Raw genomic sequence first — 16791 nt, 5'->3', positions numbered from 1 at the left:
CCTGACACTGATTTCACTGTCTCTGTACTTACACATTGCTTGACAGAAATTAAACTATGGATGCAACAAAACTTTTTGCAGTTGAATGGTGATAAGACTGAGGTAATGATACTTGGCTCTCAGCATCAATTGCGTAAACTCGACAAATTCAGTATGGTTATTGATGGGCTTGAGATTAGGTCTAGTTCTGAAATGAGAAATCTTGGTGTTATTTTGACCCTAGCCTTTGAGTCCCATGTGTGGAATGTCACCAGTGTGTAATTTTTTCATTTAATGAAATTTATAATTAAAGTTCTGGAGGAGGGTCAGACACCAATCTCTGCATCACCAAATTGAATCATTCAATTTACACATTAGCTAATTTAAATTGTTAGCACTATAAATACCCTCTTCACTTATCTCTCAGTTGCGTTTTGATTTCATCGTAACCCACCACCTCCCCATCTCCACCTTTCTTAATAACAGTTTTTATGTTTTATCAAATGGGGGTCTCAGCCTCGTCCAGTTGGCCAGGCAGCGAACCCTCAAACCAAGTTAGGTTTGATGCCAAATGAATGTGTATATACAGCATACTTTTCTGTTAAATCGCATACTCCGCATTCTCTACAATAAATATTTGTACTAAAACATTTTGTGATTGGTGTTTCTCCCGAACTACTGAACGTAATATTGCCCGATTACGTTCTATTTTGTCTTTGATGCTGAGAAGTTAGTACTGCCTTTGTCTTTTCTAGACATGATTACAGCAATGCTCTGTTTGCTGCTGTCTCTAAGAGGGTTCTCAACAGGCTGCAGTATGTTCAGATTTCAGCTGCTCGGGTTTTAACAAAATCTAAATCCTAAGAACATATAACTCCTGTTTTGGCATCATTGCATTGGCTGCCTGTCAAGTCCAGGGTTGATCTTAAAATCAACTGATGACCTATAAAGGCCCTAAACAGATTGGCTCCATGCGATATAAAAGATATAATTTGCGGTCAATGGACTCTTTTAATTATTCTAAAAACAAGGCTACATTCAATGGGTGACAGGGCATTCTGCAGTTATGGACCAAGATTGTGGAATGCTCTTCCTGGGGTGATCTAGGACTCTGAAACTTTGGGTATTTTTAAATCATGTCTTAAAATGTACTTTTATACACTAACATTTCCTAATGTTTATATCTCTAAATTGTAATGTCTGCTGTGTCTTTTTTACTAACTGTACAGTGCTTTGTGATGTTTGTACATGAAAGGCACTATATAAAAATGTGTATTATTATTATTATTATTATTATTGTTATTATGTACCATGCGCTATAAAATAATGCGACACGATTTCAGTGACTGCAAATTAAATAATAACTTTTAAGCATTTTATTTAAGAATGGAGCTTAAATTGTTTATTTATTATTATTATTATTATTATTATTATTATTATTATTATTATTATTTGTTTATTTAGCAGACGCCTTTATCCAAGGCGACTTACAGAGACTAGGGTGTGTGAACTATGCATCAGCTGCAGAGTCACTTACAATTATATCTCACCCGAAAGACGGAGCACAAGGAGGTGAAGTGACTTGCTCAGGGTCACACAGTGAGTCAGTGGCTGAGGGGGGGATTTGAACCGGGGACCTTCTGGTTACAAGCCCTTTATTTTACTTAAGTTTCTATAGCCAAAGAGAAGTATAATAGTTTAAACCGAAATCCTCCAATTGAATTGTTGGTCCTAAAAAAACTGCTTTTTGGGTGTTTTTTTTTTTTTTTTCTTGTTTTCTTCTGATTGAACTTTGTTATGTAGTTTGAACCTGCCCAGCAGTCACAATCACGACTGAAAAAAACAAACATTTAAACATATTTTAAGACCCACTTGTCTGATAGAGGTTGATGAAAATCACAGAAAAGAAGGTGCCAGAAAAGAAAGGGAGCGTCTCTCTCTGTGGGGAACTCACTTTCCACTTGTTAAAAGTTTTCTATAGTAAAAAGCTATATACATATTAACTTTTGGCACAAAGCAACTTTACAGAAAGTGTACACAGTAAAACAAAAGGTTTAGGAATTAAACATACAAATGTGAAATATATCAGACAATGCATTAGACACACAAAATACAATGTTACAAAATAAACCCTTTGTAGGTCTATACAAATACTAAAATGTGTTTAAGATCTTTTGCATAACATTGATGTTAAATTCTTATATGTGGTTACAATGTGCCCAACTCTGTACTAAACATTATACTTTAGGTCTGCAGTGCTGAAAGAGACTGTAATAGAATGACAGGACGGTAGTGTCACAAAAAGAAAAGCTTAAAACAATGTCAGTAATATCTTGAATGTTTTAAATAGTAATATCATTTAATTGGTAATGTTTTTTTTGTTTGTTTGTTTTGTTTTTTTGTTTTTTTTAACGTGGGACCATACAAAGAAAAACGATAATACCGTTTTATATTGTTACATTTGCCTACTTATTGTTATACTATTGACAGGTTCATGAATGCCTATTAACACTGCAATAAAAAAAAGCTAATTTGGTGTAATTTGATCATTCTAAAGATTACACTGGAATGCGTTTTCAGAATATCCCATTTTCCTGCAAGTCTTAACAGCAACACCCATTGCTTTTTCCGTCACTGAACACTTCTTCTCAAACACCTGTCTCGCTTGAAGGGGGTCTTAACTCCTCCCAATAACTATCCCACTTTTTTTTTAAGTAATTTTCATTGGACTTAAGGGGAGGGGAATTATGTAAATTAAAGGGGTGTAGCCAGACCCCTGCACCTGACGGAGGGTATTTACTGCTTGTAAACTGAGATTTGCTATACTGCCACTACAGCATTGCACTGTATGACATGTTACTCTCGCGGACTGTGCAATAGGATCTAGTGAGGCTGCAGTGATTCCTTTCGCTCTGCGAAGAACTGGGACCGTTATATTTTTACAATTTTCTCAAGACTTTTATCATACAATTTATCTTCCAAAATGCCACGCTCGTTCCTTGTTAAGAAACATTTTAACTCAGCTAAGAAGCCAAATTACAGTGAACTGGACAACCACACAGGTAAAAAAAAAAATAATAATACTTCTGTTGTATATTACGATAAGTGTTGGGTGGAATATTTTACATGTAAATTAAGTATTGCCACGATAAAAGAGGTTGTGTAATTTTAGTTACATCTTTGGAAACAACATTCACATCTCAAGTAATTAATTTAGGCTACCTTCATAACTTGTTTGACATTTATTGTTTTCTTATGACAACATCAGCATTTCTGATTATACTTTTTAAAAGGTGAACTGAATTTTAATTTTAGATTTGTAAGGTTATATAAGATTTTAAATCGTGAAATGTTTAAATGCACTGTTTGGTTAAACAAATATATATATACTTTAAATTGGAACAATACAAGCTTGTTAACTTGTAAACCATTTGACCAGTCATCGGGGTCCTAACATTTATGTATTTCTTCTTCTTTTTCAGTCTTCATTTCACCGTATTTGTACAAGGGTTACCATGTGCCTGTTATCCCACAACCAGATATCCTGAGTTCAGCAGCATACAACCCTATCACAGTATGGACTACTAGCAGCCTCCCGTTATCCCCATTACCAGACGACCTGTCGCCAATCTCTGGATACCCCTCGTCTCTTGGACGGGTCAGCCCGCCTCCCGCATCTGACACTTCTTCAAAAGATCACAGCGGCTCTGAAAGCCCCATAAGTGACGAGGATGAGAGAATGCACACCAAACTTTCAGACCCACATTCCGTGGAAGCGGAGAAGTTTCAATGTAGCTTGTGCAGCAAGTCCTACTCTACATACTCCGGACTGCTCAAACACAAGCAGTTGCACTGTGACGCCCAGACAAGGAAATCTTTCAGCTGTAAATACTGCGAGAAGGAGTATGTGAGCCTGGGAGCCCTAAAGATGCACATCAGGACCCACACTTTGCCTTGTGTCTGCAAAATATGTGGCAAAGCTTTCTCCAGACCCTGGTTGCTGCAGGGACACATCCGAACACATACTGGTAAGGCAATCTATATTTAAAAACAATAATATAAGTCAATAATTATATTTCTTCATTATATATATATATATATATATATATATATATATATATATATATATATATATATATATATATATATATATATATATATATGTGTGTGTGTGTGTGTGTGTGTGTGTGTGTGTGTATTGCGTTTCATATTTGTTTTAATGACATGATACTGTTGCATGAAACTGAAGCTGTAGCGGTTAAGGCGTCCTTAAGACAAACATCACTTAAGACTGGAAAGGAATGTGACTTCCTGTGAGTACTAGCAGAGATCAAACACTTAATGGAATATAATAGATGGTTATGTGCATATGCTCCCTCCCATAACTAAATCTATGCTCTGCAACTGTGGACTGTGCATGTTTTCTGTATTTGTATTTTGAATGCTTGAAAAGAACATGAATTAAAAGTTACTTTTCAATTATTAGTACACACAAATTGTATGAGCTTTCTATTGTTAAGTTAGGGACCATAACAGTATTTGAATTGGTACAAATTGTGCAGAGTGCAGGCAACTGGAATGCACCTGTTAAATTACAGACAATTCACACTCTATCGTGTAGTTTATATATTCTGTACCAGAAAAAAAAAAAAAAACATGTTGACTTGTAATGCTTTACATAAAAATGTAATTTTCTTCATCAATAAGCTACAGTGTCTAAAATAATGTTTTGTTGTTTTGTATTCAATAATGATCTCTTAAAACAAGGTTTAACAAAGTACTTTCTGTATTGCAGGAGAGAAGCCTTTCTCTTGCCCACATTGCAGCAGAGCGTTTGCAGACAGATCCAACCTCAGGGCTCATCTACAGACTCATTCCGATGTGAAAAAATATCAATGCAAGAACTGCTCCAAAACCTTCTCCAGAATGTCGCTTCTGCACAAACATGAGGAATCTGGTTGCTGTGTAGCGCACTGAGCTGTAGTAGCACACCAACATTGACTTATACAACTCCAATGGAGGAAATATTTTTAAATAAACTTTATGGCCTTAGGATCGAATTCATTTTAACGTACAGAATGTGTCCATCAGTTTCTGCCTGAACATTTCAGTTAAACAGTATTTCTTTGTATTATCGTACATTTCATTCAGAGCAGATTAACTTTTTCACAAAGTGCCTTATGATCTGTACTGTAAATGTACTTTTGGAGTTCATTTTGTGGTATGCCCCGTATCATTAGCCTGACGTTTTTAACTCCATCCACACTAAGATTAAAGTTGCGATGGCAACGAAGATCTTGTTTTTGGAAACCTTTTCTTCCATTTGTGCCTTATAAAATTGTATGGTTAAACATTCCTGGTACACGAACCATATGCTTTAGTTTTTAGCTGATGGAATTTCTTCAATCTGTTTGCTGTATTGGGGACAAGTGCAAATTGGAGGGGTTGGGAGAATTAAAGTATTTTATGCCTATTATAAATGCACAAGCAAAACACAATAACTGTGTTACAGCACTCAAAAAAGTAATACCCCCGTCAAGTGCTTTTTTACTTTTGGTATTTGTAAAGCGTTTTGCTTGTCTGTTCGGTTTTTTTTAAGAATAATGTAAATTTTGTTTTATATTTTTATATATTTGAATGTATAATGTATGGATGGTATGCTGACTGCTTAGTGTCTGAACGGTTGAATAGAGTGAATGAATGTGTAAAAAGTGTTTTTTCTACACACATTTTAAATAAACATTTTTCAGGAAATAATTTAAAAAAGTGTGATTTTCTTGTGCTTTGCCACTAATGTGCAAGATAATGTGCCAGGCGTCATTCGCTAATTAGTCTGAAAGTGTCTTTTGTTAATTAGTAGTTTATAGACATTCTGCCCATTCATGAGCAATATAATAGATTTGATCCAGTAGATCATTTTTCACCCATACACACCTGCCATCAAAGCACCATAAACATAGTTGAGCAACCAAAAGAAACAACATAACCATTGCATCTGTAATTTATCTTACCCAACATGTAAATATATATTTGAAGGTTAAATATGAAATGCCTTAATTCAAATCTGGACAATCCACAAAATGCCATTTCTGATTTTACTAAACAGGTGTACTGGGGGTTGCATTCCTCTTCAAGAGTTTACTGTTAACTACATATTTAGGTAACTTGATTAATGAGATATTTTGGTTGTTCAGCCAATGGGAAGTTCTAATATTTTGTACAACCGAACTGTTTTCAAAATATTGCCTTTTTCTGTCATCAGGGCATCATCTTAAGAAATTCTAGGTAAATAACACCTACATTAAGACACAGCGTCTGATTTGTTCCCCCTAGCTTTACACTTGCTGAACAACGTTTGCCCATAACCTGGATATAGAAGCCGGATTTGTTAGAAGATCAATGGGGTACAGTTTACTATATATATATATATATATATATATATATATATATATATATATATATATATATGATTAAGTACTACCCGATGTAGACCGTACTAATCTTTCACAGCTGGTTTCATTGACCCCGATTAGCACTAAAGTTGGACTATAACGTTATTTTAAATAATGTAGTCAAGATTATAGATAGTCAGTAGCTGTTAAAGCCAGGTGTTACCAGTGTCCCTCTTTTAGTGTTACCTGCAGGTGATCTAAAAGAAACCAAGCCTTTTATCTCAACGATAGTTACAGAATAAGAGGGTTGCCTCCATTTTTTGGCATAAATTAAACAGTAAACTACCTCTGACATCAATGAAGACTTTCAGAAAATAACCTGCTGCATGTGGATTTGTGTAGACATCAGACAAGCATGAAATGTAGCACATGGTTACTATGTTGATCTGCAGTCACACAGTATTCACTTTGAAGGGCTGCAATCCTCAGACCTTTTTTATTGTTGTAGGTGTTACTTTAAAGATTAAAAGCTGAACCCAGACGGGGATAGACACCTGTGCAAGGCTGTTAATCCTTAACCCTTCAGTACAGTGTGAAATAAACAAATTGCATTCTTTATTACATTCTTCAGAGCATTTTGCATGTTGAGACAACACATTCCCACATAAGCTAACTAGCACATTTAAAGTATAAAAAAAAAATCAATGAAACAGCTTATAAAATAAATTTCATATATATTTTTAAAAAATCAATCTGAATTTCTTAGCAGGGTTATGTCAGCAAAGCAGCAAGATTTAATGGATTCGGCGATTTGATAAGGCGATTGAAGGGTTTGAATTCCAGGGTAATGTATTTTGACAAGCTCAATGACATCTTGTCTCAGTAGCAGCATTGGGACTGGGGGTACATGTACATCAGTATTACAGGTACTCAATGTAAATCAATATTACAGGTATTCAGGCCAGTTTTATAAAGTCTGTCCATTGAGCAATGTTTGTTTTACAAATGCTGAAGAGTGCAGTGCTTATATATTGTAAACCCCATTTTATTTGTAGGTCATTATTTGCTATGCCCACTTAATAAAACTTAAATGGCTACTAAATACACAATCTACTGTTACTACACAACAAATTTTTACTTGTATTTTGCTACCCATATGAGTATATACTACCAAATTGAGTTTCCTGATAATCAGCTACACTATGCAGCTAGATGTAATACTGGCATACGATAAGCTAATAGTTCAAAACAGTTACAAATATCAGCACATAAGCAGATAGTTCCATTCAGATACCCCATTTAGACTACATGTGGGATGTTAAAACAAATAGAATATGTGTATTACATTTTAGCAACATCACTACTGTATTTCCTAAAAATCGATCTGCCAAAAAAACAATAAAGGCTCTCACAAAAAAGGGGAATCCACATTATATTCCTGGGCTTCTTCACCCTCAAAGTTCATGCAGCCCTTAGACCAGGACCATGTTGACGTCTTGTCACCAATATCCTCTTTTCAAGGGGCATCATGTTGTCAACAGTCTGTTTGTACAACCTAAACAGTGGCAGATCCTAATAGTTAAACTCTGCCCTTTAACCCTGTAATAATTCTGCTGGTGTTTTCCCCCAAGAGATTATTTATCAACCCCCTTATTAGCAACACAATATACTAGACATTATGTTTTCGAACTTTGGGTATGTGGTGTGAAGAAATAAGCAGCTATAAGCGTAATGTCACACCTTATTGCAACAAACATATTTGGGAAGCTTGCCAACACAATAGTACATTTATTTTATGTTACATTCTTTCTGCATGTACCACCAGTGATTTAATTCCCTTGATAGTAATGGCTTTATAAAAATGTAGGACAGTATTTACCCTGACAGGTTCAGGAGTGGCATGACTGCTAATTGTTTGGGCATTAAACTGGGATTATGAATCTGGGTTTTGCAACCTTCATCTACCCTATTTTCTGTAGAGGATATGGCATATTAGTCTGTCAATTTGATTAGATGTTGTAAGGTACTAAAGCTGTTCTTTGTTGAAATTTGGGACCATTTAGAGACTTTGATCCCACTGTTGTTCAACATTACTGTGCCCAGAAGCTAGATTTATGAACTAGTATCTTGGATAAATGTTGAAACCCTTCATATTTAAGACATTAAGGAAACAACTATTTGAATTACACATGTTGTGCATAATACAGTCAAAATATACAGTAAACAAAATAGAACTGAGATACTCATTTATATATATATATAAATGAGTATGTATGTATGTATGTATTAATGCGAACATGATGAAGACACGTTAATGTCGAAACGCGTTGTTTGTATGTCTGTCTTACGACCATGTTTTTAAACAAATAAAGAGATTTTTTTTGATGAATATAAATGAGCAGGAGTTAAGTATTGAATCTTTCTGAAGAAGAAAAATGATGAGAGTGCGACTATGATCTATATGAAACTCTTTTGGTAAGCCATTAAAAATGAATGTTTGGCTCAAAGACCTTTTAACTTTTATATAAGACTCTACCTTCACTACATACAATTACCTTATACTGGTCAGCACCTCTTCAATATTAAGCATTGTAGTGCACAAATGACTCTTGTTTTATATATATATATACACACACACACAACACACACACAATCCTATCTGAAGAAGGCAGAAGCAAAAACATTGTAGCTAATTATTAAAATAGTGATTTTCACTTTATCAATTTATATACTATATATAGATAGATAGATAGATAGATAGATAGATAGATAGATAGATAGATAGAAACACATCTCTTAGGCCTAACACATTTCACCAATTAAAAATACATACTCTTTCTTCTTTTTACAAGTAATTAAACTACAAAACTGGCACTTCCTGTTGGACTGTGAAAGCTGCATTCAGAATGCTCTCACATTTTCTTCCCAATAATATACTTGTTGATTAAGGATCCCTTTTCCATTATTACTTGATGGAGAGTTTAGGATGTACATTTACATTCATGCTGTAATGCCTGTATAACAGTTTTTTTGTTTTTGTTTGTTTGAGTGTTACTGTCAATGGGCCAGTTTACATGTGTGTTTTTTTTTCACGTGAAGTAGCCATGCGCATGCATGTTGAGAAGAAAAGCTTATGAAAGTGCCTCAAAAACGGCCACAATACTTTAAAGGGAAAGTTTCATTTACCTGTGAGAATCAAGGACATGCTTGTGAAATCAACGCCCACTTACATATGGAAACACAAGTTTCTCATGAAAATGTTAACTAGCTCGTCCAAGTGCCTTACCTAAAGCTACTATAAAAGTCACATGGGAATACGTAAGTTACCACGGTCCAAAGATGGCAGCTGGGAAGTTTTTTGTTTGTTTGTAGTATTTCCCTTATCAGATTGATGTTGCAGATAACCCCACTTTTTTCTCTGTCTTTCCTAAAACTTTGCATTATGTTAATCATGCATGGATCTAAATGTGTTTGTAAAATATCATACAGATTGTATTTACCAAGTTTCTGTTTAAAACTATTACTAAAAATGTTTGATAAATTGCATCGTGGGCTTGTGAATTCAGGTGGTTACAGCTACTGTACAGTACTTCAGAATACACTTAACAAATAGCTTTCCAAACAACTGTCAAAATTACTTTATTGTAAAGTACTACTAAGTACTATGTTTAAATGTGTATAACTATACTCCCATCCAATTTCTCCTAGTTATGTCTGAGCAAAACCTGTGTCCATCCTCCACTTACGTCCGTTGGAGTGATGAAGATCCATAATAAGGGAAGAGGATATGAAGTGTTTAACCCACTCTCAAAATAAAATGTGGTGTGGAATTTCCGTGACTTATTTCTCGGGAATCAACAATACTACTCAATATTCCAATACTTTATTTAGGAGAAGCAGTCATACATCTACAGCACAAATGAGGATGCTATATTTGGTATAAAGAGATACAAGAAATGCGATACAAAATAAAAGTACACCGTCACGTTACAAACATAAAGATAGCCGTGCATCTCTAATAGCAGGACCCTGTTGTGCAATTCTTGCTGCAGGCTGAGGTAGCTGTTCCTCCGCTTCGCTCAGCAGCCACTGATGCCTGAACACCTCCTTACGGTCCTGGCCAGGGTGTGATTTGATAGAGTGGATTTTCCTGGCTCTGCTTTTGTATTCCTGGGACAGCACTTTCAGGTGTCATAAATTTATCTCCCCCAATAAAAGATTTTGAATTTACACTGGCTTTCTTTGGGAAATTTGAAACATCTGATATTTAAAATTATAAATGTGTGCTGCATCATTTTTGCGCAAACTGACTTCAAAAACCTTGGTCTAAACACTTCAGACCGTGAGATTGTATTAACATGATTTAAAAAAAAAAAAAAAAAAAGGAATGGAGTTTGGTTTCACTGGAGCCGGATCATGAAGTGGATCAGGCTCAGATTCCACTCACCCGTCATTGGGGGAGTTTCCATGTGTGTTCTAATTTTTATCTCGAGACATTGTCCTTGAGCCAAATGAAAAATGACCTATATATTTCGGATTTCCATTGGCTCAATTTATTTTACTCGAGAAGACCCTCTTTTCACTTGACATCATGCAAATGAAGGGGAAAGAGGATGTCGATATGCAAATTAGCCATGCGTAGCATTCTTGTGCTGTTTTCGCAGACAGCTCAGGAAAATGTGGCTTCCATGCACAGAGAACAGGTACAGGAGAGAATCTCACCTGGAAATCCATGGTTGTCAGGTGACATCTTGTTTGAGTGAAACATTAAAGCACAGTGTTAAGCTCATGTAATAAAGCTGTGATTTGTAAATGCCTCGTGCCTGGTTGTTTAATAATGTGTTTTACTGCTCTTGCCCAAATTGTTTTTAAAATGTCCATTGGTGGGGTGGAATATCGTTAGTAGTGAATAATATTTCAAGTAATTTATCACACGACTTATTAATTAAAGAAAAAATAAAATAATTAACCCTGAGGTATATAATGAAACTGTCCAACCCAGCTATTGCAGATCACCATGGCTGAAAACCAGAAGAGACGTAGGATTATAGAGCTCTGTGACAGACACCTTCCACGTATGTGTGACGTGGGTCAGGTATTGTCCCGCCACTAGTAGGGGATATCTGATTTAAAATATTACATCAGAATAGATAAGAAGTAAGAGGTAAGTATTTAATTAATAAAAAAAAAAAACCTTCCTCCCAAATCTTACAGAGCAGGTGAGACAGCCCCACTCTGTGGTACAACAATCAACATAATAATAAAATAATAAATAAATATAATTTGAGTTCAAATAAATACCAGAGACCGTGGAGTTTTACAATGCAAGAAAATATGGAGTTGATGTTTTGGATCAGATGGCACGGAAGTATTCCGTGAAAGCTGGCTCCCGACGGTGGTCTGTTCAGGTGTTTTACAATGTATTAGACCTAGCAGCCACCAACTCCTGGGTACTTTACAAAGAATGCACAGAGAAGAGTTTACCAAGGAGAGAATATATTTTACAGTTAGCACAGGAACTTCGCATGAAGCATTTGGAACAGAGGGAGACTGCCAAGCGTGTACCCACAGCTGAAGCTGGCAACCTCGCTGAGAGCCGCAAGAGACACCAATGCCAGGTTGGTAAGTGCAATAAAAATAAAACTTCAGACAGCTGTGCCCTGTGCAGAAAGGTGGCGTGGAGAAGTGCATTCTCTGTGTTGATTGTGAACAGTCTTAGACTCAAGGTAAAGGAATACCCTTTTGTCGAAAAAAATAAAAATAAATTAGACTTTTTTTTATAACTTCTTGTGCTGTGCGCTTCTGTGAAATGTTTTTTTTCTAAGTTTATTTATCTACGTTGTTCAGTTACTTTTGCTCATCTTATAATAAACCGATTGCTGTTGAAAAGTTAAAAATGTATTGCTATCTGTTCAGATGTTTATTTATTTACATTTTCTTGTTTTGATTTGTAAAATAAATGTGTGTGTGTGTGTATATATATATATATATATATATATATATATATATATATATACACAGCTCTGGAAAAAATTAAGAGACCACTGCAAAATTATCAGTTTCTCTGGTTTTACTATTTATAGGTATGTGTTTGGGTAAAATGAACATTTTTGTTTTATTCTATAAACTACTGACAACATTTCTCCCAAATTCCAAATAAAAATATTGTCATTTAGAGTATTTATTTGCAGAAAATGACAACTGGTCAAAATAAGTACAAGGTTGTCCTGGAAGAAAACTTGCTTCCTTCTGCTCTGAAAATGTTCCCCAACTCTGAGGATTGGTTTTTCCAGCAGGACAATGCTCCATGCCACACAGCCAGGTCAATCAAGGTGTGGATGGAGGACCACCAGATCAAGACCCTGTCATGGCCAGCCCAATCTCCAGACCTGAACCCCATTGAAAACCTCTGGAATGTGATCAAGAGGAAGATGGATGGTCACAAGCCATCAAACAAAGCCGAGCTGCTTGAATTTTTGCGCCAGGAGTGGCATAAAGTCACCCAACATCAATGTGAAAGACTGGTGGAGAGCATGCCAAGACGCATGAAAGGTGTGCTTGAAAATCAGGGTTATTCCACCAAATATTGATTTCTGAACTCTTCCTAAGTTAAAACATTAGTATTGTGTTGTTTAAAAATGAATATGAACTTATTTTCTTTGCATTATTCGAGGTCTGACAACACTGCATCTTTTTTGTTATTTTGACCAGTTGTCATTTTCTGCAAATAAATGCTCTAAATGACAATATTTTTATTTGGAATTTGGGAGAAATGTTGTCAGTAGTTTATAGAATAAAACAAAAATGTTCATTTTACCCAAACACATACCTATAAATAGTAAAACCAGAGAAACTGATAATTATGCAGTGGTCTCTTAATTTTTTCCAGAGCTGTATAATATGCTTCAGTTTTTCAGATGTTTATGTAACGTAATCAATAAAAAAAAATACATTCGACTGTTTCTCCTTTCGTTATACTGTTTACAGTGTTTTGAATACAGCTGTCAGAAAGACGGCTGCGGGGCTTCTAGGTATGAGTATATCTCCAGTCCTTCTAGTGTTAATAACCATTTACGTCACACACAATGACACATGGATTCTCTCTCGTGAAACTGTTCTCTGCTCATGTAAACAGTATTTTGGGGACTTTCACGGTAAACAGCACGAGAATTGAACTGGGCCTTACGCATGGCTAATTTAAATATGACCCCCTTGCCCCTTTCCTTTATTTGCATAGTGTTCGGGGAAAAGTAGGCATTCCCATTAAAATGAAGGGTTTTACATGTAAACACAAAAAGGTACCATGTTTATTTCACAAGACAGAAATGACTCGAGAAAAAGCAAACACTGTAAAAATGTAAATTAACGCAAGATTACTCTTGCAGTACTTCTGTCACTTATTTGGTCTGTCCTGATCATTATTGCTGATTCACACTCACTGCCCACTTCAATTGTTTTAAAACCAACCTGTGCTTGTGCATAAATGTACTTATGAATAGGCCACTTAGCGCAATTGATGGGCTCTTAGTACCAGTGAAGTCAGCACCCTCTCCCTTCCCCTGTTGAGTACCATTTGAGAAACACACTAGGTCCATCCCTGAGGGCCTTTTAGCAGGCTTTCAGAAGAACCTGGGGATAGTCCTGGAAACTCAGCAGCAGTTTGTAAAGTGTATTCAAGTCTGCTCGCTATTGTATACTTTCAAATGATGTTTAGTTATTAGCTGTGACACTATGAAGACAGCAGCTTATTAATGATTTGAAATAGGATTTCACTTTTTAAAATCACACATTTTTCCAGCTAATGTGACCCAGTTCAGCACCACAAATGTAATTTGTGAACCTTATGACTTGGCTTCAAAACCTTTTATGTACCAAGGAGAGTTATTTCCACCTGTAAGCTGTGCTTTAGAACTTAGAAGGTGAAATACATTTGTTTTAATCAAAACTGGTGACCAGTAACAACAGCAAACAAAATTGAAGGTTAAACTGGATACAAGCTTTACAGACTGAGTTACTCATTCTTGCACTTTCTGCTGGTGTTTTGTTAATTGTCACCACAAAACTGTTATCAGGTTAAATGAAAACACCCACACAGTGTTGGCAAATACACAAGCACTTCAGTTTTCAGGAATTCACCAATTGGGAAATTCCTATTTCATTTTCTTGGATTTTTTTTTGCCAGGCATTATTTTAATTAACTGGGGCCAATTCATTTTGGAACAGATACTTACATTCTTCTACACTCTTATAGGAGTGAAATGTATTGCTTTTGAACCTTCGCAGTACACAAAAGGTGTTTGTGTCAGTACTCTGTAAGTACAACCTGGGGCAATGTTACCATTAAGACAGACAGAGGTTGAAAGGATATACTTAACATATTCAGCTCAGTTCCAACTCTCTTAATTTACTGGGATAAATGGAATACCCTTGACTAGAAGCATCATCATTTTCTTTGAAACCTGCTGACTGCACAGTGAATGGACAGCATGATTCCACTATGACTATGAAGTGGAACAAATAAAATTAACCATCTCTTCAGAGCCTCGATTGTACTCCCCAGTGCGTGATCCCACAAGCCTTTCACAGAACTGACCTGTATATAATGAGCTCATTGTTTGGAAGCAAGTTACTTCAACTGCCTTAAGGGAAGCTATCTGTTTATAGTACTCAGCTGTTCACTAAGACGACTAGAACACATTTTCTTTCATTGCTTCAGTCCATTCAGATGACAAGATAATATCTTACATGCAGTTTGTTATAAAGCTGGACAAATTATTGGGAAGGTTTTTCTTTTTTCCGGGCTGAAAAGTCAGCTTAATAGAACATATGAAAACCTGCTGATGTGTTTAGTGACTGTATATAGGTCACTTATGAAGGCTAGCAATTCTTTCATTCTGATTTTAATATTTTAATTATTTCGAAACTAATTTGATAATTTATTTGAATGTCCTATTAAAAATAATTGTGACTAATCTTTAATCAAATATATACAGTGGTGTAGTGCTATATTTAGAAGTGAGGGGTCGCTATTATTTACCACCCCACCCCCCGCTGCTCCCGCAACCCTACCACACTGCCTGCAGTCCCAGTTTCCCCGTAAACTCAACAGAGCCGCAATTTATCATTAGTAGTTACGGTATTTGAAAGGGCCAACAAGTGTACCAAATGATTACAAATTCAGACAATCAGGTATTGGGGTATTATTGTAAAGCAACTAGACTTACAGCTATTTATATTAAAGATAAATAAATAAATAAATAAATAAATAAATAAATAAATAAATACTGTACATATTTTCACAACCAGTTTCATACACTAATACACACATGATTAAAACACCATCATTATTATTATTAATCATATGCATAACACCCCCCCCACTCCCCCTTCTCGTATATTGACTGGTTTGTTCCAGAATCAGGTCGTCTCACTGTCCTATTGCAGCCGCTTAAGAGCGAATGAGGCTTGGAAACAGAAGTGCATCTGTTTGCAAAAAAAGATGTGTAAGGCCACAGGTACCCTTTATTTGCTTGTTGCGATTGAGTTTTATCTTTTAAAAAAATGTCTAGCTTATTTTATCTACTTGATTTCTGATATATGGGTCTAAAAATAAGAACTGCTCCAATTATTACATCTAATTGTAGAACGCGGACACCTCAGCACAGCATTGATACAGGTTCCCTTCACCTCTCTTACACATTATTCACACCTGTTGTTCCAGACCAGGCACGCTATATTCAAACTTTTTTCATTATTTATCTATCAAGGGTTTCTTACGGTTATTGTATTGTTTGCTTATTTATATGGGTTATACACATGTATATCTCAATATATTAACAACAGGTGCAAAACAGTTAAATATTCTATACGTGAAGTATGGAAGTGGTGCTCTCCCTGCCCAAGAGAAGTGGGGGGGTGAGGGCAGTGCCCCCCCCGCCCCACCCCGACCACCCACTACACCCCTGAATATATATAAGTAATTCAGGGTCCGATTTTAAGCCAGTGCAAATGCAAAAGCTTTATAATGCGTCAAAGGGACTAATAGTTCTTAAAATAAACAATCCCCTGGGCTGGATGAGATCCTCCCAATAGTATTCAAAGAAATTAAAGAAGTTATTTACCGCTAACCAAGATCATGCAACAGCCTCTTGAGACATGGGGTTGTACCGACAGACTGGAGAATTGCAAACGTGATACTGATCCACAAAAAGGGAGACAAAACTGAACCAGGTAACTACTGACCAATAAGCCTGACTTCTATTATATGGAAAGTTATGGAAACTATAATAAGATCCAAAATGGAAAATTACCTATATGGTAACAGTATCCTGGGAGACAGACAGCATGGTTTTAGGAAAGGGAGATCGTGTCTAACTAACCTGCTTGATTTTTTTGAGGATGCAACATCGACAATGGATAA

The 16791-nt window shown here is 35.9% G+C and overlaps 1 protein-coding gene across 1 annotated transcript; it reads left to right on the top strand.

The window, feature by feature from the left end:
- Nucleotides 1-2790: 2790 nt before the first annotated feature.
- Nucleotides 2791-5745, top strand: LOC117394250 (zinc finger protein SNAI2). The gene is made up of 3 exons (XM_033992356.3): nucleotides 2791-3041; nucleotides 3462-4007; nucleotides 4775-5745. Exons 1-3 carry the CDS (start codon nucleotides 2963-2965, stop codon nucleotides 4954-4956), a joined length of 807 nt encoding a protein of 268 aa, XP_033848247.3. The 5' UTR covers nucleotides 2791-2962; the 3' UTR covers nucleotides 4957-5745.
- Nucleotides 5746-16791: the final 11046 nt, after the last annotated feature.

The sequence above is a fragment of the Acipenser ruthenus genome, chromosome 3 (genome assembly GCF_902713425.1).
Source record: "Acipenser ruthenus chromosome 3, fAciRut3.2 maternal haplotype, whole genome shotgun sequence".
Taxonomy (NCBI): Eukaryota; Metazoa; Chordata; class Actinopteri; order Acipenseriformes; family Acipenseridae; genus Acipenser; species Acipenser ruthenus.
Note: the sequence above shows the minus strand (reverse complement) of the source record. Positions and strands in the feature narration are given on the sequence as shown.

Excerpts from the sequence above, each read along its gene's own strand:
- LOC117394250 (XM_033992356.3), top strand. The coding sequence starts at position 2,963 with ATGCCACGCTCGTTCCTTGTTAAGAAACATTTTAACTCAGCTAAGAAG. Across the intron at positions 3,042-3,461 it reads TGAACTGGACAACCACACAG|TCTTCATTTCACCGTATTTG; the intron begins GTAAAAAAAAAA and ends CTTCTTTTTCAG. Across the intron at positions 4,008-4,774 it reads ACACATCCGAACACATACTG|GAGAGAAGCCTTTCTCTTGC; the intron begins GTAAGGCAATCT and ends TCTGTATTGCAG.